The sequence below is a fragment of the Cinclus cinclus genome, chromosome 15 (genome assembly GCF_963662255.1).
Source record: "Cinclus cinclus chromosome 15, bCinCin1.1, whole genome shotgun sequence".
In the NCBI taxonomy this organism is placed as follows: domain Eukaryota; kingdom Metazoa; phylum Chordata; class Aves; order Passeriformes; family Cinclidae; genus Cinclus; species Cinclus cinclus.
In genome coordinates, this window is record NC_085060.1 from 14,359,825 (window position 1) to 14,385,357 (window position 25,533).

General features: G+C 50.9%; 2 protein-coding genes across 3 annotated transcripts; both read left to right on the forward strand.

The window, feature by feature from the left end:
* The first annotated feature begins 1,709 nt into the window (after positions 1-1,709).
* Positions 1,710-6,668, forward strand: ARR3 (arrestin 3). The gene is made up of 15 exons (XM_062502650.1): positions 1,710-1,726; positions 2,122-2,152; positions 2,499-2,559; positions 2,924-2,968; positions 3,255-3,454; positions 3,564-3,623; positions 3,855-3,922; positions 4,217-4,352; positions 4,432-4,516; positions 4,623-4,695; positions 5,199-5,336; positions 5,764-5,847; positions 6,107-6,130; positions 6,208-6,260; positions 6,655-6,668. Exons 1-15 carry the CDS (start codon positions 1,710-1,712, stop codon positions 6,666-6,668), a joined length of 1,089 nt encoding a protein of 362 aa, XP_062358634.1.
* A 2,057-nt stretch (positions 6,669-8,725) lies between these two features.
* On the forward strand, positions 8,726-23,494 carry LOC134049907 (ras-related protein Rab-6A-like). 2 transcript variants are annotated; one of them, XM_062502651.1, is made up of 8 exons: positions 8,726-8,837; positions 10,185-10,243; positions 11,901-11,954; positions 16,934-17,039; positions 17,319-17,430; positions 19,097-19,190; positions 20,856-20,922; positions 21,722-23,494. In XM_062502651.1, the coding sequence occupies exons 1-8, from the start codon at positions 8,759-8,761 to the stop codon at positions 21,784-21,786; spliced, it is 636 nt and encodes a 211-aa protein (XP_062358635.1). In that variant the 5' UTR covers positions 8,726-8,758; the 3' UTR covers positions 21,787-23,494. The 2 variants fall into 2 exon arrangements, with proteins under 2 accessions (XP_062358635.1, XP_062358636.1); XM_062502652.1 differs by lacking the exons at positions 16,934-17,039; positions 17,319-17,430; positions 19,097-19,190.
* The last annotated feature ends 2,039 nt before the right edge of the window (positions 23,495-25,533 follow it).

Genomic DNA, 25,533 nt, shown 5'->3' on the forward strand with positions numbered 1-25,533 from the left:
AGAGCCCCTGTGGGAATCCACACCCCTTCCTACCAGGAGCAGTGCTTCCACCTCAATTACCATCACCTTGCTCCTAAGCCTGCTTTGCCAATCTCTCTAAGCTGCTTTCCCAGGGCTCCAACAAGAGATGTATTTATAGCCCACTCTTACTCATGAAGCGTCTCCCCAATTAATCAACTAATAGGATTCTCCCCTCAAGTCCCTCTCCCTGAGCATTCACACAGACACACACCCCCCTGCAGCCCTGGCCAAGGCTGAGTGGGCGAGATCAGATGCCAGGGGAGGGACAGCAGGGGGGATATAAGAAGCTGCAGGACTGGGAGCAGCCTGTAGTGACAGGGTGGCACTGGGACGAGCTGGGAGAGGAGGAGGAGAACATCTGTCTGTCCATCCAGCTGCCAGGTGAGTGCTGCCTGCTCTGCTGTGCTTGGGCCCTGCTAGGGCTTTGGGGTTCTCGGGGGTTTGGAAAATCAGGCAGGGACACCGGTGCTGGATTGTGCTTGGAAGGAGGGTGGTTTACAGTTGAAATATGGGGAAAATGTGAATGAAAAGGATTCTGGTGTGGCCAAAGGACATGGCGGAGGGGTCAGGGAGTGGCAGGGGACAGCTGAGCCAAGCCAGAGAGAGTCTGAGTCTCTTCTTTGGGGCAAGTAAGCAGAGCAGTTCAGCTCTTCTCCCCTCCACCTTTCATTGCCTCATCCCCAATTCCCAGGGTCTGGAGGGAGCCAAACTCTGCTCCCACTCCCTTTGCACCTTCTCACCCTGTGAGGATTCCCAAACTTCACATCCTACAGCACCCAAGGGTCTCAAAGATCCTGAGCTTGGGACTACTCCTGTCTTTCTGTGGGAAAGAGAATCATCCCCTCACCCCTATGGCCATTTCTTCTCTCTCACCAGCTTCCCTGAGGCTGTGTTCAGAGGCAACTCTGTCCACGTGCCCCTGGGGCTCAAAATCCTGCTTGGGCTTAAGCTGTGCTCATGTAAGAGCTGTCTTTTCCCTAAGAGGCTGAGCTCATCCCATTTAATATTCCGGAGAATCAGCTGGTGATCAGTGGGATCTTTACAGGCTCCTTCTGGACACAGGCTTGAGTCAGTAGAGATTGGGCAGGGCTGGGCAGCTCCAGTCCCACTGCCAGCATAAAGAGATGGGAATGGAGAGACCCTGTGCCCTGAGACTCCTCTTTCCATGGGGCAGTTGAACTTCCCTTGACCTTTCTTCCTGTGTTTTTCTCACCTTCCTGCGAGTGGCAGGACAAAACAAGCCCATTCCTACCGCTGAGCCATGACAGCCAATTTCCAGCAGACAGGAAAAAGCTATTAAAATTGAGACTCTATAAAGCCTTTTGTTAATTTTCTTAAATTCTTGAATCAGTCTTTAACCTGTTCCATTGGGAATCACCCAATTTCCTTTTTTCTGCTTCCTTTTTTCTGGAGCAACATTCTCCCTTTCTCTCTCCCACTTCATCACCTTTTTGACTGGGAACAAGGAGCCTGCTCAGCTCCCATGTACTGCCCCAAAGGCAAACCTGGAGCTCCCAAGCTCTGCAAAGGTGGCAGCACCATATTCCAAGGGCTCTGCAGTTTTTTGGGACGTGCAGGATGTTGGATGGTGGCCATGGCTGGGGTTGCCTCTTTCCCAGCACCTCATCCAGTGCTTTCCCTTTTTCTCCCCACAGATTTCCGCTTGGAGATTCCTGCACTGACTTAAAATGGCAAATGCATCAAAGTAAGTATCTATATTGATTTATTTATCTGGAATTGGGATGGAGCAGGGCACTGCAGGGCAGGAGCAGAGGGGGAAAGTGAGACCCCAGCTGCTCCTTCCAGGCATTGGAATGTGAGCTCCCATTGAGCTCTCATGGAACTCTGTGTTGGTCTTTCTCATTTAAGACACAAAATCCACTCCTCCATGGTCACCCTGAGCTCAGGAGCTACATCTGGGGTAGCCACACAGGCTGGGTTTGGCCCTGAATTTGCAGGACATAGAATTCCCCAGGGACAGGACACCCTGGCAGAGTTCTTGGTGACACACCACATTTGTAGGGCAGCCCATAATCTCCCTGTGCCCCATCCAGCCTTGTCTAAAGCATTCCCAAACATTCATCTCTGTTTCTTCCACAGGGTTTTCAAGAAGACCAGCCCCAACAGCAAGGTGAGTCTCTGTGCCCTGTCCCCTCATGTGCCCTGTCCCCTTGTGTGGCCAGCCCAAGGATTAGGCTGTGCTGGGATCCCTCTGAGCTGGATCTGCCCACTGGATCCAGGCTGGGTCTGCCTTCCCTTTGAAATCTGATTGATTCCTGGACCTGCCACGATTCCCCTGCAGGACCAGCTTTTCAAAACAGAAATTTAAAAATACCCTGCTATGACCTCTTAAAGGTGACTCTGGTCCAGCCTCGTGACAAACCCCATGTTACAACTCAGGGCTTCGAAATTTGGACCAATTCAATGGCAAACATTAACTTGCTTGCTTCCTTCCTTTCCCCACGTGCTGCCTCCAGCTTTCCCTCTACCTGGGGAAGAGAGACTATGTGGATAATGTGGATTCAGTGGAATCTGTAGGTGAGTGGGGCTGTGCCCAGCACTGATGGGGAAATACAGGCAGGAGATGCTGGGAGGACCAGTCCCAGTGTTGTGGGCTGCTGGTAGAGCAGGAGGAGCAGCTCTGGATGAGCAAATGCCATGTTTTCCTGCAAATACCCTTAGGAAAAATAGCTGGGAAAGGGACAAAGTCCCTTTGCAAAACAACTGAGCCACACTGCTGGTGGAGACACTGGGAGAGGCATCACCATCCCCCTTGGTAGCAGCTCCTCTCAGTCACCTTCCAGCAGCAAAACGGATTCTTTGGGTTTAGAAAGCTGTGTTTTAGCAAAGATCTTCCCAGGCAGCTGAGCTCACCAGTCCTTCTCCTTTTGCTTGTTTGCAGATGGTGTCTGCCTGATTGACCCGGAGTACCTAAAGGACAGGAAAGGTATTGATACAGAAATACAGCCTGAGGGGAGGGGATGGAGCCAGCTCAAAGCTCAGCAGCAACCTGGGACTGTGCTCAGGTTAAAGCTGCTCCATGTCACAGACAGCTCCTTGTCCGTGGGGGCCACGGCAGCAAAGGACACGAGGGATCCTGTTCACATTTAGTGTCTGAGGTCCTGACAAGTCTCATTTCTGCTGAAGAGTTTTTGAAATAGTTTTTCTTGCCTCTTTAATCACCCCCTGTGCCTTCCCACCCTTTCCCCACGTCCCTGTCCTGCCTGGCTCAGTGTACGTGACGCTGACCTGCGCCTTCCGCTATGGCCGCGATGACCTCGACGTGATCGGCCTGACCTTCAGGAAGGACATCTACGTGCTGACCACCCAGCTGTACCCGCCCGTGCCAGACCAGGCCCCCAAAACCCTCACTCCTCTGCAAGAGAAGCTGATGAAGAAGCTTGGGGAGAACGCCTACCCCTTCACTTTCGAGGTAGGGGCTGCTCAGCCCCTCCCAGCCCCGTGGCTCCATGGTGTCACCAGGGCTCAGCTCTGAACATGCCCTTAATTCCCTTTTTTCTCTCTTTCCCTGCTCTGTCCAGATTGCCACCAACCTGCCCTGCTCCATCACCCTCCAGCCTGGGCCAGATGATGTGGGAAAGGTGAGCTGCTGTCCCCAACCTGTGTCCCCTGGACCGTCCTCCCTGGCAGGGGGTTGAATTGTGGGGTGCTAAAAATGAGAATTGACTCTTGCGGCCCATGGGGTGAGGCGTGGGAAGAGAGCCAGTGCCAGGATCTCTGGGAGTGCAGTGGAGGAAGGAAAGAAGAATAGGAATCTAAAGCTCAGGCAGCTCTGAGCCCCTCCTACTCAGTGACCACATATGTTCCCCCAGGCCTGTGGCGTGGACTTCGAGGTCAAAGGATTTTGTGCTGAAAATCTGGAGGAGAAAATTCACAAGAGGTATTTCAGGGGATCTCTTTTCCCCCTTTTGGCCCTAAAATGAAACCACAGGATCTTTTTGGGGTGACCAGCTTAGAGATCAGGCTGAGGACCTTCTGTCAGCCTGTGCCATGATTGGATGAGGAACTCTGCCCAAAACTGGGGCAGTGGTCCCTGTGTCACATCATAAAAGCAAGGTGAAACGTTCACCCTTTGGCTGGAGACACTGTGATGTCCCCAAAGAGTCCCTGTGACCCCTTGAAGGCCTTGTTGATGTTGTGGGGGACGCTGGGGGTGCCACCTCTGTCCCCACAGGAACTCTGTACGCCTCATCATCCGTAAGGTCCAGTTCGCCCCGGCGCAGACGGGGCCGGCCCCAAAAGCCGAGACCACCCGGCAATTCATGATGTCAGACAAGCCTCTGCACCTTGAAGCTTCCCTGGATAAGGAGGTCAGCAGGGACACTGTCCCCCCGCCAGGGATGGGGACCAGGATTTCTGGTCACATCACTGAGCCTCTTCCCATTCCAGATCTACTACCATGGAGACCCCATCCATGTGACTGTCAACATCAACAACACCACCAACAAAGTTGTGAAAAAAATTAAGATCACAGGTGAGAGAGGGGCAGAAGGGACATGTCCCAGCACCCATCACTGCCAGAGATGGGGACTGTGAGCCCTGCCATATCACCAACACTGCTCCCCCTTGTCTGTCCCCAGTGGATCAGATCACAGACGTGGTCCTGTATTCCCTGGATAAATACACGAAGACTGTGTGCACTGAGGAGATAAAGTAAGGGACAAGGGGCTGCAGGTGGTGTGGCATTTCTGAGAGGCAGGAAGAGAGAGGAGGTGGGGGAGGATAGGAGAGTGATGGGGAGAGAGAATGTGACAGTTTTACACCAAGCAGTATAATCTCTGGGTTAGAAGAGCAGGTGCAGAGGAAGCAGAGGACAGAGAAGACCATGGACAACTTCCCACCAGCACAAGCTGGTGGTGGCTGGAAAGGTCCCTGGGGAAGGTGCACAGCTGCTCCCAGGCTTCTTCATCTCCTCACTTTGCATTTTTGAGGCCAGACACAGCCCCTGCCCCCCTGAGAAGGAGGAGGGAGGGAGCAAAGGCAGGGGAGAGAAAAAAGAAGTGGTTGTAGAGAGGAAAGAGAGGAGGGAACAAAAGGAGGAAATGACCCAGCAGCTGCATGGGGAGGGCAGGGCTGGCCCTTCACAGGTGCCTGCAGTGATGCTGAGCACCCCCAGGCTGGGGCTGGCTCTGACCTCTTCTCTCCCACCCTTCCAGTGAGAATGTGGCCGCTAATTCCACCTTCTCCAAAACATACTCAGTGACCCCCATGCTCTCGGCGAACCGCCAGAAGCGAGGCCTCGCTCTCGATGGCAAACTCAAGCATGAGGACACCAACCTGGCCTCCACCACCATGTAAGAGCTGTGTGGGCTCCCCCTGTTCTCCACCACACCTTCTCCCACTTCACTCTGCTCGGGATGCTCTGGGCTCTCAACAGGGGCTGCTGAGCCCACCCCATCCAGCTGGAAAATGTAGGGATTTTGTGGCATTGTCACAGAGCCACCTCTCCATCCCATAGGAAAGATGTAGCTTTCCAGTTCCAATGTTGTTCAAAGCTCCTGGATCCCTCTGCAGGGCTGGGCCTTGTCTTGGAAGAGGCCTCTAGAAGCTGCTCTGTGGCTTCACCCAAGTGCCCTCCCCTCTCTTCTCTCATTTTCCTCTCCTGTTAAACCCCAGTGCACATGTTGTAGAACACAGATGAACCCCGGGACTGCCATGTGGGGAGTGGCTGGGGTCTGCAGGTAGCACTACCCTCTCACTGTCCCCTCTGCTTTTTCCTAGCCTGAGACCTGGCATGGACAAGGAGGTGCTGGGTATCCTGGTGTCCTACAAAGTGAAGGTCAACCTGGTGGTGTCACGAGGAGGGTGAGGCTCTGTGGGCATGGAAATTAGGGATCAACAGCTCAGGGTGTGCTGGAGGATTTTGTACCCCAGGGAAATGAGGGCACTCACACCATGTGCCCCCTCATCCCTGCCCCGCTCCCCTGAGGTCACTGAGCTGCTCTCTGACTCACACCCCACCACCCCTATTACCAACCACCTTTCACATCAGTGTAAAGCACAGTCTAACAGCTCCCCTCCTCTGCCTTGGCTCATTTCTGTCCCTTCTCTCCTGCTGCTACAGCATCCTGGGGGATCTCACTGCCAGGTAAGGGGAGCTGCCTGTGGGGCTGGGTGTGGGACTGTGCTGGGGAGGATTCTTGACAGAGCTGCTTTTCCTTCCAGTGATGTTGGGGTGGAGATGCCCGTCATCCTCATGCACCCGAAGCCTGATGACTGTGAGTTGTGTGTGGGATGCTGCCAAAAATCAGTGGGGAAGAGGCACTTCTGGTTCAGGGTGGAGCTGGAGAAAACAACTCTGGTGCAGCTGCCCCAGTGCCCAGGGCCCTGCTCTGCCCTCTGTGGGAGGGCACAGCTGTCCAGCTCTCCTGGAGCAGAGTGGGAGCAATTTTCCCATGGGATGGGCACAGCTGTCCAGCTGTGTTGCACCCACCCTGTGTCCTGGAGCAGGGTGGGAAATGTCCTCCCCATAGCACCCTTCCCACTGTCCCTTTTTCCAGGAAAACACCCAAGCACTGAGAGCAGCTGTCAGTTGAAATGTCCTTTCTGTATTAACCTGCATGTCTCTTCTTTTCCCAACCCTTTCTCCCTGTGCTTATCACTGGAATACAGCTAAGCCAAGGTAAAGAGATGTTCCCTCTAGCACACAAACCACACAGACCCATCACGGATGGATGTGACATCCCAGCTTGAGGTCACATCCTTAGATTAAATCATCCAGGTCTCAAAGCCCTGAGCCTGTGTCACAGCAGCCACACCCCAGCGGCAGCAGGAGAGATCAAATCCTGAGATTGGGATGTGTTCTGCAAACTTCCAGGGTGTATTTGGCAACTCCCCTTGCTGCAGCCATGGCAGCTCAGAAGCAGCACCTGAGCACCTGTCTCTCAGAAGCAGCTGGCAGTGTCTTCCAGCCACAAGTGCCATCACTAGACAAAACGTCTCCATGGTCTTGATCCCCACACAGAGATTCCTGGGCTGCTGGAAGTCACATCCCTGTGCCCCTGCCTGTTCCCCAGCACCAGAGGCCTCTTCCCTTCCCAAATCAGCTTATTCCAGCAGAAGCCACAGCTGGGGCTGCTTCCCTCTGGGAAGCTGCAGTGCCAAATCCATTCCTGACAGCCATGGCCCTGCCAAAGGTTTTGTGTCTGCAACACGATGTGAGCACTGGAATTTGGGGCCTGGAAAACCAGGATGCAACTCCAGGCTTTCACACTTATCCCTTTTATACCATTCCTTTCCCAGCTCAGTGAGAACATTTAAACTTCCAAAGAGGAAATCTCTTGGTCTGTACCTACCATGGCTCCATGTAGTTTTTGCCAAGTAATTCCACATTCCCAAGCTTTTGGAATCTCTTTTGCTGACTCTTTTTCTGTTTTCTCCCCTGCTTTTCACTTGGTGCTCTCCCTTGCTGTCACTTACTGCTCGCCTTTCTCAAGGAGGTAACTTTTCCTTTCCTTGTTTTCCATTGGAAATGCAAATTACTATGTAAAAAAAACACCAGAAGCTGCAGGCCCAGCTCCTTGGGTCATGCAGGCTCTCAGTGATGGGGCCAGGCTGTGCATCACAGTGACCTGAGTGTTCTGAGTGAGGTGACAGGGCCAGGGTGACCACTGTGCTGTGCTCATTAGGAGCAGGGTTTTGGCTCAGCAGGGATTTCCCCTCCTCCTATGGGCTCACTGTGCTCTGTCTCCTTTCCAGTGACGAGGACATTGTCATCGAGGAATTTGCTCGCCAGAAGCTCAAGGGAGAGAAGGATGATGAAGATGAGAAGGAGGAAGCTGAGAAAGAGGAGAGCTAAGCTGCTGGCCCCCCATGCCCCAGTTTGGGACACAGCCACCTGTAGTGTCCCTACCGTGCCACACCTGGCACAGCCCTCTCAGCCCCTCACAGTCCCTATAGGTCCCCCCTCCTCCCCAGGCTCCCGGCACCCACTCAAAGCCCTGGTAGTGGTGGCGAGAGCTGCTGCAGCTCCTCCTGGGACCACCACGCTGGAAAGCCCCACGGTGTTCCCCGTTCCCACGGGTCCCAGCACAAGGACAGGGCGGGTGCCATGGCCCCGGCCGAGCACGTCACCAGCGTGGCTGTCACCTGCCCGTGCTGTGCACAGCTCTGTGACATTGATACCAATAAACCCACCCGGTGGCCCGGTGCAGGCTCCGTGTCGTGCTGGGCGAGGGAGGAGCAGACGGTGCCTTCGTGCGGGGGGTGGGATGAGGGGATGCAGGACCGGGGCCCATCCCTGGGCCCGACTGGATGCATCCTGCTACAGCCGGGTCCAATCCCAGCACAACCACCCCTGGTACAGCCGGACCCGTTCTGCTACAACCAGCCGGGTACAGAGAGGTCCAGCCACGCTACAGCCGGATGCGTCCCGGTACCGCCTGCTCCCCTCCCGCTACAACACTCCGCGCACATCCCGCTACAAGCCGCAGCATCCTCACCCCGGAGGCCGCCCGGTCACCGCGGCAACCGCCCGCCCCGTCGCCACGGCAACCCCCTCCCGTCGCCATAGCAACCGCCCTCCCCGGCAGCACGGCCCCCGCCCTCGCCGTTGCCATGGCCGCGTCCCCTCCTCCCGTCGCCATGGCAACGCGCCTCCCCGCGGGGCGGGCCGGCGGTGACGCGGCGGAGGTGACGCGCGGGGCGGTGGTACCGGGGCGCTCGGCGCTGTCTCCTTGTCCCCATCACGGCTCCCGCTCGGCCCCCCCGCGCCGCCATGTCCGCGCCCGGCAGCGGCGGCGACTTCGGGAACCCGCTCAGGAAGTTCAAGCTCGTGTTCCTGGGCGAGCAGAGCGGTGAGCGCCGGGCCGGGGCCGGGAGGGGGCGGCGGCAGCGCCCGGGGCCGTGCGGGGCCGAGGCCGCGCTGTGCCCGCGGTGGGGGACGCGCTTGGGGCCTGGGGAGGGGCGGCCCGGCCTGAGGCCTCCGCGGGCGGGGCCGGCGGGGCCTGGGGCTGCGTTCCCAGCCCTTCCCGTCGGCCGGAGCTCCGTTCCCAGCCCTTCCCGTCGGCCGGAGCTCCGTTCCGCCCTCCCGGGCCCGCATTGCATCCGCAGCCCATGCGGGGAGGCGGCCCCAGAGCTGCGGGAGCTCCCTCTCAGCCGCGGGGGTTTTATTTTGCCTTCAAACGGCTTCCCCTTTGTGCCCCTTCCCTGGGAATAGATGGAGGAGTTTTGTGTTTTCCTTGGAATCGTGGTGTTTTCTCGCTGGGAGTGCCCAAGGCCTGTTGGACGAGGCTCGGAACCACCGGGACTATGGCAGATCCATGCCCATGACAGGGGTGGGGATATCCCTGGACATCCCTGTTCCTGGATGAGCTTTAAGGTGCCTTCCAACCCAAACCATCGTGGGGTTATTACTCCTCATCTTCTCCTCGAGCCTGAAACTGGAGGTCTTGGAGGGATTTCCAGAAGTTTTCTAATTTCCTAGCCTTTCCAATGCAGGATTGACATTGCTGCTGATAGTCATTTGTCTAATCTGTTTTTAACCCTCTCCAGTGTTCATAATTTCACAACCTTTTAAAGGAATTTATTACTCTTTCCTCTTCTATCTGTGTCCTTTGAATTTTTCTTGGCGTCCTCCAGCTTCCTGAGCAAGATTTGGAGCTCTATCTTTATTTTTCACTTCTTCTTAGTTCTGCACTTTGTCTCTTGATGATATTTAGAGATGTAAATTTAAAGTTTTGAAATAAACTACCAGAGTTTGCTCTGTGTATAAAATCTTGTTACAAAGGAAGGATGGGAGTGTGGAATGTTTCTTTTCCGCGCAGTCAGAGGCAGCAGAACAGCGTCTGGGATATCACCTGCTTTATTTTGATGTTTATGTCCCAGACGTGGGGATTACATAAGGAGCAGAACAGGGTAACAAAGCAGATTTTATTGCTTGTCCAAAGCAAACAAACAGTTCTTTGTTATCAACATACCTGATTTGAGGGCCAGGTTATCTCCATGATTAAGTTTGCACCTGCAGCGATTGATCTGCCTCTGTCTTTTTGGAACTGAAATTTCCAGCTGGCTATTTCTCAAGGTGTAGCTGGAATCTACAGAGAGAGATTGGCAGCTGCTGTCAGATCAGTGCCACTCCCAAAGCAGTGCTAATTGGTTTTTTTTCACTGCTGCTCCAAAGTAATTTTTCTCTTCTCTTGTAGTTGGAAAGACCTCCCTGATCACCAGGTTTATGTATGACAGTTTTGACAATACTTACCAGGTATGTGATAGTATTTATTTGCTTTTTAAATATATTTGTATGAAAAAATCTATGCCCTGCTGTTCAAATTGATGCCTGGGAGCCCATTTCTCCATGAGATGTCAGTTTGAGATCAGAAAAGAGGTTAAAATGTGTCCTGAAATGGAGATGAAGCTTCATGATTAAATCAAAGAATCCAGTGTAATATCAGGAAATGCAGTATCCAGAGAGGCTGCAAGGTTTAGATCCCCTTTGGATGTGGCACAGATCCTGTAAGAAGCCTTGAGGAAAATGGGGAGAACATTGTTTTATGGGAAGATGATGGTCAGGATTTCTGGTGATGGATATGGGAGCCTCAGGAAATGGAGAATGAATGAAATACTAACATCTTGTGACATTCTTGGTCTCTGTTATCTTTAGAGCTTCCATTTCAGTTGGAATAGTTGAGTCTGGAATGTGTAGATGGATCTGCCAGAAGTCAGATTGGTATATTTTGTCTCTCAATTTTTTTATTACTATTTTTTGACTAAAGGACTAAAGATAGGAAAAGCCAGGGAAATCTTGGCAGGCAAAGAGGGGGGTGGGGATGAAGAGGCTGCAGATGAAAAGCAGAAGATGTGTAAGAGGCCTGAAGGTTTGGGGAAGAATTAATTGCATCAAAGGCACTCAGAAATATTTCGTGGAAATATCAAATATCTGTAAAGCAGATGAGATTAGGGCTTTATCTTTTAATTTAGCCTGGAAGAGTTACTGGTTTAGACTGGGGTGATTTGATGTCGAGGACACTCACTGGGACTGGATCCTCTTGAGCTTCCTGTGTTTTTTCCTTCTCCCGTGCTTCCTTTTTTTTTTTTTTTCCCTGACTCTTGTAAGATTCTCTCATAGATTTATTTATTGCTTATTGTAGCTGTTAAAAACCATGGCCTGGTTGGAAAATAGACCTCCCAGAAATAAATTCTCCCTCCCAAAACTGACTGTGTTGCTCTTTTCCAGTTGTTCAGTGGTTCACATTCAGCTGTGTGTGTTAAGAGTGGGGATAATTTGCCTAAAACACTCAAACCTGTTACATCAGGAGCTCTCTCCTCTTTCCTGGGGTTCTGATGGGCTGGGACAGCTCCTTGATTGAAGTGCCTGGGAGTGCACCTAACTTAGTGCATTATTTTAAATGCTTTTGTGCTGGAATTGCTCTAGCAATGGGAATGGATGGAGTGGATGCAGACCTGCCTGAGAAATGCAGCTGTCACTGGAAGGGAAGCACATTCTGAAGTGGAAAGGCCTGGATAAAGGTGGCTTTTTAGCTTTCAGTTGCCCAAATTTTATAGATCTTGTTTGTTCTGCCTTTTGGGTATTTCAAACAAGATAATTCTTACCAGACTGAACTGGGGCAGGCCAGAAGGAGCTGCCAGCTCAGATACAATCTGTGTGGAGATACAGGAATGTCTGAGGTTAAAATCCAGACTCAGAGGTTGTTGTGGAGCTGAGAAGTGTTGAAGAATGCTGTGAAATGCAGCTGGTGCAGATCCCCAGATTGCTTTGTTTTTATCACCTCAGTTGAAAGCAATTGAAGGTAGATCATTTCACCAGCTTTATTACAAGTTTGTGAGCATTTCTGAGAGCTTGTGCAGAAAGGGGATGCTGGAAGGCAAATCACAGGTCCTAATGCTTCTTCTCTTTGCAGGCAACCATTGGAATTGATTTCCTGTCCAAAACAATGTACCTGGAGGACCGCACGGTGAGTGGGGCAGGGGTGGGGTGGCTGGGAGGGCTCTTCCCCCTGGCCCTTCCTCCAGCAGCCTCCAGAGAACCAACCTTGGTTGAAGACCATCACTGGTACAAGATCTGGTACCTCCATCAGAAAATCAAAATCTTCCATGGAAAATTTGGGGCTGGCATCCCAGGGAATGTGCTGCCTGTTGTGTGGACCTGCTTTAGGTGCAGTTTGCTCCCAGAATTTGCAGCTCTGCCTCTGGGATTGTCAGGATGAAAAGGGCTGAGCAGACCTCAGGTACCACAGAATATTCTGAGCTGGAAAGGATCCACGTGGCTCATCCAGTCCAGCTCCTGAAGCCAATAAAAAGCCAAGGAGTTGGTGTACCAAGTCTTGAAGTCCTTCATGATTAGACCTCGTTCCTCCTTGTAGGAAGCTCCTGTGGCAACACAGCTCTGACCACTGCAATAAAGCAATTTGGGATTTAGCCTGCATGAGATTCCTGTTTGCACAGAGGCCTCTCACTCCCTTCTCCTGTATTTCCTCTCAGTATTTGTGGGTTTGCTCATGTTTTGCTAGTATTTGCCTTTTTCCCATTTTACTGCTGTGTGAGGAGTGTGACAGAGCTCTGAGGAGCAGGGAGCTCTCCTGTGTGGAGTTTTGGGGCCACTGCTTCCAAAGAAGTCTCTTCCCAGTGTGTGTGCTGAGTTTCCTGAGAGTTTCTCTGCCGTTTTACCAATGATTCCCTCTTAGAAAAGCCCTTCCTTAACCTTTGTTTAAGGCAAAAGTCCTGGGAATGTTGCTTGACACCTGTGGATGCCTGTGTGCTCTTACAGTGGTGTGGGTTTCTTGTGGTTGTATAAGACAGGATGTCATTCACCTGCTGCCCTGCTGTCTAGAAAATCCCATTTTCCTCCCAGTGTTGGAATGCTGTGAGCTTTCCTGATTATGTAAGTGGTCCACAGAGCCCATAAAGCCTGTTCAAATAACAGAGGTGTGGAGTGTAGATAAGAGGAGGGACAAATAGAAGCAAACAAGCTGGGAAAATTCAGACACTGGAATAGTTTCTTAGATGTGGTTAATGCTGGATTTTACAATAGGCTTTGATTTCTGGGCTGGAAATGAGAAATACTGAGCCTCCAGCTGGGATGTGTGCTTTGGTGGATTTGATATGGCCTTACAGCAAATAATGTATCCTGAAATTGGAGCTGTGCTCCATCACTCAGCTCTAAGCGTGGCCTGGCCAAGCCAACAGCAGGGATCCTCATCCCTGGAGGTGTCCAAGGCCGGGTTGGACAGGGCTTGGAGCAAGCTGGGATAGTGGAAGGTGTCCCTGCCATGAATGAGGTCAGCTCTAAGATCCCTTCCAAACCAAACCATTCTGGGATTTCATGAAATACATGTGGAATTTGGTTCTTTAAAACCATCTCCAGGAAGAGCAGCTGTGTGACATTCCCAGCTTTGGGATGTGTGCATTAAGTGAGCTGGAGCCACCAGCAGCCCCATCCTCAGTCCTGGCTGTTGGGAGCCACATCCATGTGCCAGTTCCCCTCATTCCTATTTAGTTTTCTTCCTTCTCTGTGTGTCCATATCTTCCCAGCCTTGTTGGATTGCAGTGCAGGAGGAGCCAGCCTGGAGGTTGGTTGCTGTTGGGGGTTCCACCACCTCTGGTTTTCCAGTGGGATCATCCAGACTGGGCTGAGATGGTCCTTAGGAGTCCCACATCTGGCCAGCTGCTTGTGTGGCCATTCTGGCAGGATCCCTGAGGCCTGGCTGTGCATTTTCCCTTGTTAGCTGGAGCTGTGAGGAGGGACTTAGGGCTCCCCCAGTTTCTGGTGTTAGCATGTGTGAGATATTCCTAGGTGTGTGGAGGGAGGGATGTTCCCAGACCTCGGGAAGTGTCACTGCCTCTTTTCACATTTCTGTTCCATTTGAACTTTCCTTTTGTTGCCTTAATTTTGCTTTGCAACTTATTTTTATTTATTTATTTTGATTTCACTTGAGTTTTGGTTTTGTTCTCCATTTTCCTGCTGTTCCCTTTCCCCTTCCCCTGCACTTTTCCATTTCCCAGATCAGGCTGCAGCTGTGGGACACAGCCGGCCAGGAGAGGTTCCTCATTCCCAGCTCCATCCGTGACTCTGCTGTGGCTCTCATTATCTTTGACATCACAAGTAGGTATCGAGCCCAGGGTCTGCAGGGACCTTGCTTTTAACACGTATCTTTACTCTGGAAGTGGTGGTGGTGGTAGCCAAAAGGAGCTAAAATAGCCCATCAGCCACCTATGGGTGTTGGCAGGGATTGGGAATTCCTGTGTCTGTGGTGGTTGTTGGTAACCTTTGGAAAGCTTTACTGTTTTTCTGTTTCGTTTTTTTATTATTTTTTGAACTTCAAAAATATTTTTTCTTTTTCATTTCTGGGTAAGGAGAGAGGTTGTACAACTAACAGCTTCAGGTGCCAAAGCAAAGGAATGTTGTCAGAGTAGGTAAAACAAGAGAAAGCCCTTTTAAATAGACGCTGTGGAGTGACTTAGGAAGATTCAAGATTCCCATTTTGTTGGCAAAGAGACCTGGAGACTCATGAGAGAGCTTTGGAAAGAGGAGAGATGCAACAACCACAGTTTCTAAAGAGCAACCAAGCTTAGAGGGAAATTCTCTGTAACTCCTGACATGGAAGTTTTAATACAAGACAGGAAGTTATGAAAAGAATTATTTCACTGTAACTCCTTGTTATTGATTCCACTTGATCTAGTGGGGGTTTTGTAAATTTGCAGTATCAGGATTTATATAAATTTCAGTAAAGAAAACGGCACAGGTGGAAAAGCTCTGGCCCAGCTTTATTCTGTTACCAACAAGTTTAGAGCGAGGACCAGGCATTTGTTTTACTCTGCTAAGCTGAAGTACTTAACAATTAATAGGTTGTGATTTAACCTCATTAATCAGGGCAAATAATTTCCTGGTCTTTCTCCCAGTCCTGAAGCTGGAGAGAATTCTGGGGGAATTCCTGGTTTGGTGCAAATGATGTGAAACTGGCCTGTTTGGGGAGCAGAGATGTGCAGGTGGTGCCCTGTGCTGGGGACTCTCCTGGCTGAGGCAGAAGGGCAGGATGCAGAGCTTGGCTTTTCCCACTGTACAGGTACAGGGTGCTGTTTATCCAGGCAGCTGGGAAAATTTTGCCAGTCCAGGCTGTTTTTAACAGCTCCCAGCCATGTCAGAAGAAATTAAGTGGCAGCTGATCTCATCATTCTTTAGTAACAGGCTGATCTTTGAAGATAATTTCATTTTTTTCACTGTTCTTAGTGACTGAGAGGTTTAAAGTTTTTTTCTTATATTTTTTTGTGTTGCAGAAGGAACATGCTCAGGTACTTGTGAGGGCAGAGTGAAATTGTTTAGTTATTGTTGATGTGCTGGACATCCCAAATGCAGGTGGAGAGATCCATGAGGGGAGTCCATACTCAGCTCAGGCCCCTCCTGAAGGTTGTTCCTAAGGGAGGCTGGGTTCATTCCTGCTGTCCTACAGTGGTCATTTGTATCTTCCCTTCTAAAATGGGTGCACACAAACCTGGACTTGTAGAAATGCAGCAAACCTGGGTCACTTCAGGGGTGTCTGCTCACTGGAGACCCTTCCTCAAAGAGCATTACCCTGCACATAATATTTAAATCAATATTATAATTAAATTAAATTAAACTAGTTTAATAAATTTAACAAATTAAACAGATTACCTGGGCCAGCTCTGTGGTGCTTCCTCCAGTTGCCTTTTGCCTGTGAGTGTGAAGGTTCGGGGTGGTTCAGTGCCCACCTGGGTGAATGTTCATGGTGAATATTCCAGTGTAACAGCACTGTCCAGGAAGGGTGTGGAAGCTTGGGAAGTCCAGGAGCTGTGGGGATCAGTCTGATCTTCCAGCTCTGCTGTGACACTGCCCAGGTGCTCCCAGTTTGTCACCTTGAGTTTCCTGGGATAGAGAAGAGCCCTGACTTCTGCTCTTGTAATCAAGTCTGCCTTCAAAATGAAGCTAGAGCTAATTGCCTTAACTGTAAGCCCTAATCCTCTTTAAACCCCAGGGCATCAACTCGACATTCCCTGATGTAGATAAGATGTTGTTTTGAATCTGACTGCAGGCCTGTGCTTTATCAGTTTATCTTCTTCTTCTAAACAAGCAATGATTGGTCCTGAGGAAGCTGCTTTTTCCTCGATGAGCTGCCTCATTAACCAGTGCTCTGCCTCCCTGCTGGGATTATTTGTGGCTGTAAACTGGGAACCAGTAGATGCCTCCATAAAACTTTTGGGAATGAGGAGCAATGCTGTTTTCAGGCACTGTGGGGCAAAGGAAAAGGAGGCATCCCAGTGTGGAAAGCTTTTATTTGGGGTGTTTTAGGAGTTCTTGAGCAGTTCTGGTTCAGCCAGACCTTGGAGCTGTCATGTATAATAGTACATAATAATAACAGTTTGTGTTTGGGATCAAACTCTACTGGCCCAGCATTTTTGTGACTCCTGTCTGCTCTGGAAGGGAGAACCCAATGTCCTGAACCCTGCAGGGTGTAATATTTGCTTTCATTTCTGCTGGAATTGAAGTTACCATTGCTTCAATATCACATGAAAATCCCCACTGCCATCACATGGATGCTCCATGCTGGAGGTTGGATGCTGTGGCGTCTGTCTTGTGGGAATTGCCCCTAAAGCTTTGATCAGAGATGCTCCAGGCTATGAGTCCTGTGGAGATCCCATCTATAATCCTGGGAGATCGGTGCTGTCCTGTTGGCTGCCCCCAATCATGAGGTGGGAGCCAAATCCTAGAGATGTTTGGGAATAACAGCATCTCTAGGCAAGCAAAGGAGGGAATTAAAGCAGTTCGCAAACATCCAGGAAACAGCTCTGCTGCGGTTGGATTTGGGGTGAGGTGACAAGGTCACCTCAGCTGCTGCAGTTGGCTGTGGAAGTGGCCTTTTCCCTAAAGGGCTTTCCTGCTCTCTCTCCTCTCCCTGGTGGGCCGGGCTGGCCCCAGCAGGTCCGGCTGCAGCTCTGGGACACGGCGGGGCAGGAGCGGTTCCGCAGCCTCATCCCCAGCTACATCCGCGACTCCACCATCGCCGTCGTGGTCTATGACATCACAAGTGAGTGAGGCCTGATGGCAGCACAGGGGAGCGGTGCTCTGCTGTGTCCTTGTTGGAAAAGCCCCACGTGAGCAGAACTGAGAAGTTACAACCACGAGTTCTGCAAAAAGCATCATTAAAATCAGAAATGTTTTATCCCCTTCCTTGTGTTTCCGTCCGGGTGGGAAATCATTGATGAGGGGTGGGGAGGTTTGGAGAAGCACCTGAGTACAAGTAAAGCATTTTCCCTGTCATAAAGGAGTTTTATGCTCTGCTTTGCTATTTAATTCTTCCCTGCAGACTTGAATTCTTTCCAGCAAACCTCCAAGTGGATCGATGACGTCAGGACAGAGCGAGGCAGTGATGTCATCATCATGTTGGTGGGGAACAAAACCGACCTGGCAGACAAGAGGTAATGGGGGAAACTGGGCCCTGCTGCCCTGACAAGGCTTGGTTTTAAACACAACATTGTTTACTTGTCAGGAAATTCTCATTTCTGGTTTCAGCAAAAGTTATTCCCTTTGCTGTCCAACAAATAGTTTAAAACAAATCCACCTAAAAAATTACCTAAGTGGCTCTACACTATGACTGTTTGCCCTACATGTTTTTAGTTTTCATGCCCAGCAGGAAAAGCAGAGGTAATTCCACTTGGCTTTTCCCACTTCACTGGGAAACATTTCAAGGTGTCCCATGCCTTGCACTTTGGAAATATTCCTGAAACTTGGTGCTCAGAGCTTCAGGACTACAATAAAAACATGTACAGCTTATTTTGCTTAAGAATTCCACGTGTGATGAGGTAATGGTCTGTCCCTGAAATCATTCACAAAAGCAAAATCCAGGATATTATCTCTGAGCCAGCTCTGGGTTTTGACCACTGAGCTTCTCCCATGCCCTCCTGGGAGCTGGGAATAACTGCAGCTCCCTGACTGAATAACCTGGTATTTCTGATTCCTCTCAAAATCCAGTTTCATGTGAAACTAGAAAGCCCAATGGGATCATTTCAGCCTTGGAGTATTTCCTGATGGTGCACAACAGCTGGCCCAGCACTGCTGGAAGAATTAAAAATACCAGAAAAATTTTAGAAACAGCTACAGCTGAAGTTCATGCTGCACTGGAAATTCTTATTTTGGGAGCAGAATGTGACAGTAGTCCTGGTGTGGGCTGGGATTTGTAATGATGGGAAGGGAATATCCAGATGTCAGTAACAGGACCTGCCATGCCTTTCTTTTCAAAGGAAGTTGGATTTGTGTGAGGCTGAAATTCTGGCCATATAAGGCTGGACAAAGCCACCTTTGGTGTCACAAATGTGACATTTTTTGAGGCAGAATGCAGGGAAACCATTCATCCTCTGATAAAAACCAGGGATGAGGCAAGTTCTGAGGCCAAAAAGCTGCACTAAAAATAGCCCTGTTCCTGTTCAGTGCAGCCTGGTAAGTTTTTCATTCCATTCAATGTTGCTTCAGTTCGTGGCTGGGGTTGGTTTTTTGGGGTTTTTTTTGTTTTTTTTTCTCTCCCTGCAGTTTTCTTTCTCTCATTTTGGACTCCTTTGCTTTGGTTTGGTTTTTCTGCTCTCTGATATGTTCTCATTACTGGACACACGTTTCTGTAGAGGAGGGTGAGGGAAAGGCCCAAGAGCTGAATGTGCTGTGTGTTAAAAGCAGTGCTAAAGCAGACTTAATGAGACACAGGGTGGTGCTCAGAGGGGCAGTTCCAGGTGCTTGTCCTCAAGCTGCTGCACTGTCCCTGCTGCTGGAGCCTTTCTGGAGTCTTTGTGTCACCTCACAACATTCCCTCTGTTAGATTTGGGAAGCTCCCAGTCTCGGGGTGCGGATTTTTCCTTCCTTGGAGTGCTGGGGATGAGGTTCAGATGTTCTGCACAAGCTTCATCCTGTGCAGCACATCTGCCACAATTCAGGGTGTTCCCTGGGGAGCTTCCCTGAGGTGGTTTCACTCCAACCTGAAAGACCTGGGGGTGATGAAGCCTCGAGGGGGGCTGTACCCTCTTGAAGGAGGAGCAGCAACTCACTCCCAGCCATCTCTAACTCTTCCTTCTGTGCCTCTTTTCCACCTTTGTGCAGGCAAATCACCACAGAGGAAGGGGAACAGAGAGCCAAAGAGCTGAATGTGATGTTCATTGAGACCAGTGCAAAGACTGGCTACAATGTGAAACAGGTACATGCAGGTTGTATTCTCAGTCAGGAATCTGTGTCCTGCTCTGGGGCTGCTCCAGGGTGGCTCTGTGATCCTGCAGGAATTTCCTCGTGTTTTATGCCAGCCCCTGAGATGTTTCTTGGTGTATGTAGTGCAAGCTCCTTTCCTGTTGAGTCAGTGATTCCCTGTCAAAACTAAACCTGGAAACAAAGGAGAACTCATTCCAGAATGTGCTGAGGGATGGGAAAGGGGGAAAAAAGGATTGTTTTGTACAGCCAGTCAGCTGGAATTTGGTTTGGTTTGGTTCACAGTCAATGCACTGTTTGCTGAAATCACTGCTGACATCAGTGGGGAGAATTGTTTCTGCTGATGCACTGGAGTAGAAGTTCTTCCTTCTTTCTGCCAGCCAGAGAATCTTGAAATATTTTAGGGGAATTGAGGTTGGAAGGGATCTCTGGAAATCATGCCTTCCAACCCTCCTGCTCAGAGCAGGCTGCCCAGAGCTGACTCCAGCTGAGTTTGGAATATCTCAAAGGATAGAGACTGTCCAGGTGCCAGCGTTTGATCAACCAAGCAGCAAAATAACCTTTACATTTTTGTTTTAAGCAGAATTTCTCAGATTTCTGCTTGTGCCCTTTGCCTCATTCTCGTGATTCCCCTCTCCACTGGTTCAGGGATTGTTCTGGATATGACAGAGTTTGGAATAAGGAGCTGTGAGCTCTGGAGGAAATTGGGAAATATCCTTAGGAGTTTTCTGCACACCAGCAGCTTGGTACAACCTCACAGCAGGATTAGGAGGCTTTAGGCTTGGTTTTTGTGGCTATTCTGTATTGAACCCACTTCAGTGTTAGATTTTGACTTGTGTTGCTTTCTTTGCCCGGCTGGTATTCGTGGGGAGAGCTGGGATTTGAAGGCTGCAAACTCCAGCACCTCACTGGGACCTTGGTTTTGCAAGGAACACTCTTTGGAGGGATGGCTGAGGAGCTGCTGGGAGGGAAATCAGCAGCAGCAGGGATTGCCCTGGTATTTGATGCAGCAGAGTTCAGCAGCCTGGCAGTGTCTGCGCTGTGGGAAGGCAGCAGGGCAAGCTCCAGACATTGACTGAGGAATGATGCAAACCCATTTTCGGGGTTTTCTGGGGTTTTCATAGCCCTTCCCAGCTCCAGCACGTCCTTCCCAGTGTAACTGCAGCTCCCTGGAAGCAGCAGTTCTGCTGAGGAGTGGCTGCTTGGCAGCAGGACTGACTTGAAGGGCTGGGCTCTAAAAGCTCAGTTATTCCACAGAGGAATATTCAGTGTCAGCTGAGTGATCAGAAATCCCCAAATGTGCGCCCTTGTGTGCACAAGCAGAGGCTGGATGTGGTAAGTGATGTTTAGTGAGTGCAGGAGGGAGTTCCATGCACCCCTGGAGAAATGTTGCCAATTAATTCCATGCTCTCTTCAAGCAGGAGAAGGTAAAATACTATTTTTTTTGTGAGCATTGAATAAGTCCTTTAATGTAAGTTCTTTAAAACCTGTTAAATTTCCTACATGAAATTCTCATGGCATTTTTGCACACTGTTCTGCCTGCTAAAGTACCCACTTAATGAGTTTGTACAATTCAGACTCTGAGTCCTGCTGTAAACTAATGTTTTTAACAAGAACTTTTTCCTGACAAGCCTTGAGCTTCTCTCTTGCTGCTTTCCAGCTTTTCCGCCGTGTGGCTGCTGCCTTACCTGGGATGGACAGCACACCAGAGAAGAGCAAAGAAGACAGTATCCTTGTTTTCCCATGGAACTGGGCAATTATCTGGAGTTAAGCTGGGCTTACTGACTTTCTTTGGCACATTGTGGGGACAGGCCTTACTGGGGTTTTGCAGGGATGTGGGTGTTGGAGTGTGAGCAGAGAGATGGAGCAGCTGTGCCACTAGGAAAGGTTGGGAGAATTGGGGTTGTTCAAGCTGGAGAAGAGAAGCTTTGGGGTGACCTAATTTGGACCTTGAGGACCTGAAGAAGCCAAAAAGAAAAATGGAAAGGGAATATTTAACAGTGGCTTGGAGTGACAGGACAAAGTGGGCTTCCCACTGCCAGAGGGCAGGGTTTAGTGGGATACTGGGAAGGAAATCTGTCCTGTGAGGGTGGGGAGGCCCCAGCACATGGTGCCCAGAGAAGCTGTGGCTGCCCCTGGATCCTTGGAACTGTTCAAGGCCAGGCTGGATGGGGCTTGGAGCACCCTGGGAGAGTGAGAGATGTCCCTGCCCATGGCAGGGGGTGGCACTGAGTGATCTTTAAGGTCCCCTCCAGCCCAAGCCATCCTGGGATTGTATGCCCCTGTTTGTGGGCCAGATATAAATGTACACAACTAATGTCCAGCACAGGTTTTGCTTCTCCACTTAAACTGAGGCTGGAATTTCCACAGCTTTAAAACACCTGAGTTTATTACTCTTTTTGTCCATCCTCTGCAAGTCTCACCATGTCCCTGGCTTTGCAGTTCCCCTGTGCTGGCAGGCTGTGGAGAGACACCAACCAACCCTTCCAGATCCTGTTCTAGGTGATTCCTTGACTATCCCTGCAGTGATTGACATCAAACTAGAGAAGCCTCCCGAGCAGCCAGTCACGGAGAGCGGGTGCTCCTGCTAACAGCCCCTGCCAGCAGCACCCCCGCCCGGCCGGGTCCCGGAGAACATCCTGCTCATTGCCACCCCTCTGGGGCTGGAAAACCATTCCTAAGCAAGAGAATCCCTGTGTACTGGTGGGGAGCAGCCCCGGCCGCCCCTCTCACTGCATGGTTTGAGCCCTGAGTGCAGAATGAGTGTCCTGTCTTTTGAGTTTATTTTTTTATGTTGTTGCACTTTGGCACCACCGTGCCCTTCACACTCTCTCCCTCTCTCTCTTCCTCCCTTTCTCCTTGTTCCCACCTGGAGCCTCCCTGCTCAGATGTATCTTGTGAATGCCATGGGAAAGTTGCCGAGTTAGGGAAGACAAAAATGAAGCTTTGGAGGGTGGGTTTACTGCCTTCCCTCCTGCCTTGCATCCTCCCCCTGCCTTCTCCAGCTCCCTGTCCTGCATCCCCACTTCCTCTGGTAAAAGGCTGCTCCTTAAACTTAAACCAGTCACTTGGACTTGCCTTTTTGGACTCTGCAGGTTACCTGTTCCCAGGCTTTGCTTCCCACAGGGCACACACCCCATGAGCTCCCTGGTTTCTCCTTTCCGTGGATGATCCTGGCTAACTCTTGCTCACAGCTTCCCAGTTTCGCCCCTCGAATCGCAGAGCCCTGGAAAGCCCTAGACTCTGAGAGCTTTGGCCTTGTTGCTCCCATTTGTCAGGAACATCCCAGAGCCTGCTCCCCTCAGCTGGAATCTCTTCCATCCAGAGGATGTTGGTGAGTGTTGGCTGCAGACGTGGGGGATGAGGAAGAGGGAACAGAGGCTTTGCAGCCTGAGGCTGGGTGGGGAGACATCCTCAGGGATTCTGGAAGTGAACAGTGACCTGGAATCCATCACTGCAGGGGTGATACCTGCCCTGGGAGTCGTGGATGCTCCTCAGGCTCCTTCCCTGATCTCCATTCTCCTGTCCCTCGTCACGGGAGCTGCTTCATGCAGAGCAGGAGAGCCACAGCAGAGGGAAGGGCAACATTCCACTCTTATTCCCAGGTTGCTGCTTGATGGAATTATTCCCGTTGCCTATGCCCTTGGAGCAGAGCTCTGGGGTGGGACCAGCAGCCATTTCACTCCTGGGGGAGTCTTTACCTTTGCCAAAGCTGAGGGGAGCAGTGGCAGGGAATTCCTGTCACAGGGGGTAGGGGGCTGGAGGATTGGATGCTGCTGTGAAGGGAATTCTGGTGTCACTCCCCAAACTTAGAGGTTAGGAACTGCCTCCTTTCTCCCAGCCCCTGGTTTTCAATTAATTCATAGAGCTTTTCAGAGATTTCCTGGGGTTTTGGGTCCACAAAAAGTTGGTTTGTCAGCTGGCAGAGAGGAGAATTGCACTGTCCTTTCCCCACCTGTCCTGTGTGACACAGAGGATGCTGTGGCAGGACAGTGACCAGGGTGGGGGAGGGTCAGTGACACTCCCTCCCCTCCCTTGGCAAGGTGTCCCTCACTCCCTGGCACCTGAGGAGGGGAAGGGACAGCCCTGGGCTGGCAGCAGGTCACCGAGGTCCCCAGAGTCCCTTCTCGTGCGGGCGAGCTGGCTGCAGGAGGAAGCTGGGATGTGACTCCCCACTGATTCCCTGCCCCTCGGGAAGCTGCTCCCATTCCCTGTACATAGGCCATTGTGGGAATTGCTGGTGTCAGTGTCCGTGTCTGTAGAACAGGTGTTGCTGTCCCTCCTCACAGGCAGCTCTGCTGTCCCTTCGTGTTGTTCGAGTCAGGGACCGGGGCGGGAGGGGGGAGACCCCAATTATGGGGCGGGGGGTAATTAGTGGAATCCAATAGTTCCCTTCCCATTGTTTTTCTGGATGTATTCCTGCTGTGTGTCCGGCCCTGCTGTCTTGTAGCTGTAGCGAGTAAGTGTGACTGTAACTCTGAGTAAGGACTGTGTGACACAGCCACAGTGTATCACTAAATAAATAAAGTTATTTCACCAACACTGCGCTCTCCTGCTGCTGCCACAGGGCTGGGGGCCTACAAGGGGTTTGCTCCGAGCTGTCCTGAGTAGGGATGGAGGAGGAAGACAGGAGTATGAGAAGGGATGGAGGAGAAATGAAGCACAGAGGAGAAGGAATGCAGGAAGAGAGGAGGAAGGATGGGGAAGGAAGGACAGAGGAGCGAGGAAGAATGGAGCAGAAGGGAACAGAAGAGAAAGGGAGGGGATGGAGGAAAAATGGAGAAAGAGAGGGACAGAGGAGGAGGAGAATGTCAGCAAAGTGCCTTTGTTGCAAAATGTGGAATATGTAACAGTTTTCTCAGGAAGTCTCTTTAATCTTTGTTACTTTCAAGTTTAGTCAGAAAAAAAAAATATCCAGGAAATTGAGCAGCCAATGAGCTGGAAGTGATGTCCAGGTGTTGGAAGGACAAATGACTTGTGGGTGGAATTGAGGGTTAGGGCTGGGTCCTTGATCTCAGCCCTGGGGGAGGTTACCAAGGCTTGGGAAGAAGGATCCCTGTTTTGGGATAACAACAGGACCCTGTGGATCCAAACATGACTCAGAATGGAGCCAGGAGCACACGGCTCCTGGAGCCCTCAGGTTGAGCCCTGCCCTGCAACACACCTGGGACTGGTCCTGTTGCTCCAGAAGGACCTGCAGGACCTTTGCCAGCACTGCCTCCCTGCAGCCTGAACCCCTGGCAGTGCTCCCTTCATCCCTGCAAGTGTCCCAGGCCAGGCTGGACAGGGCTTGGAGCAACTTGGGCTAGTGGAAGGTGTCCCTGCCCATGGCATGGGGTGGCACTGGATGATCTTTAAGGTCCCCTCCAACCCAAACCATTTCATGATTTCATAAATTTGTGTCTCTCAGCTCAGTTTTGTCGGTCACTAAAATCCAGTGTTGCTGGAGCTGTTGTTTTCCCACCAGGAATCAGTAACTTCTGGCGTTCTGGAGGTTGAAATGGACTCTGGTGGCCTTAATGCCTTGCTAATTAACATACCCAAGACAGGAATGTGCCTTGGGAAAGAATCCACTCTTTCCTGTCAGCCAGGTCAGCAGAAAAACACCTGAGTCATTCCCTGAGAGGAACTGCCCAGGGCAGGGCACACCTTCCTGGAGCTCCTGCCAGTTTTGAAGCAAGAGGGATAAATTCAACGCTGAAATTGTATCTGCAGCTCCTTGTGGAGAGAACTCCTCTTTCCCTGTGGAACATGAAGATTTTGGGAAACCAGTGTGAGACCAGAGAGGTGATACAAGAGGTCTCCTTCCCCTTCCCAGGATGTTCATTCCCCTGGTGGAAAAGCTGATTTTCAATTCTGAGTGAAAATCTCTTTTCTAGTGTCTTTTCCTCACTCCCAGCCCAGCTCAGTGTCCTGCCCTGCTCCTGGAGTTGTGCTGGTGCCACCACAGCCAAAATCCTGCTTTGCTCCTTCCTGGCAGTGCTGGAACACACTCCAGGTTAATCAGGGGCCAATTTCCAGCAGAGCCAGTGGAAAAAGCCCCTGACACAGCTGCAGATCCCAAATTTTCTCCTGCAGGCTGCAATGGTGAATGGAGCTGAGCCTTGTCTCAGCATTTCCTTGGAATGGTGCTCACGTTGGGTACATCCCCACCTCCACACAGACTTCCTGAGTGGGAATAAGCTGAATTCAGACTGCTGTACTTGATTTATTGATTGTTATTACAGAAAAAGTGGAAAACACCACGAGGAAGAGAAGGCCAGAGCCAGGGCTGTCCTGAAGCCATTACAACGTGAACCCACCAGGCATTTGCCCCTGGATTTGCTGATAATTAACGC

What these genes read in the sequence shown, in the direction of transcription:
- ARR3 (XM_062502650.1), top strand. An exon ending in AAGCTTCCCTGGATAAGGAG is followed by an intron (nt 4,353 to 4,431) that starts GTCAGCAGGGAC and finishes TTCCCATTCCAG; the next exon opens with ATCTACTACCATGGAGACCC. An exon ending in CTGGGGGATCTCACTGCCAG is followed by an intron (nt 6,131 to 6,207) that starts GTAAGGGGAGCT and finishes TTTTCCTTCCAG; the next exon opens with TGATGTTGGGGTGGAGATGC.
- LOC134049907 (XM_062502651.1), top strand. Translation starts at nt 8,759, where the DNA reads ATGTCCGCGCCCGGCAGCGGCGGCGACTTCGGGAACCCGCTCAGGAAG. An exon ending in GTTCCTGGGCGAGCAGAGCG is followed by an intron (nt 8,838 to 10,184) that starts GTGAGCGCCGGG and finishes CTTCTCTTGTAG; the next exon opens with TTGGAAAGACCTCCCTGATC. An exon ending in ACCGACCTGGCAGACAAGAG is followed by an intron (nt 17,431 to 19,096) that starts GTAATGGGGGAA and finishes ACCTTTGTGCAG; the next exon opens with GCAAATCACCACAGAGGAAG.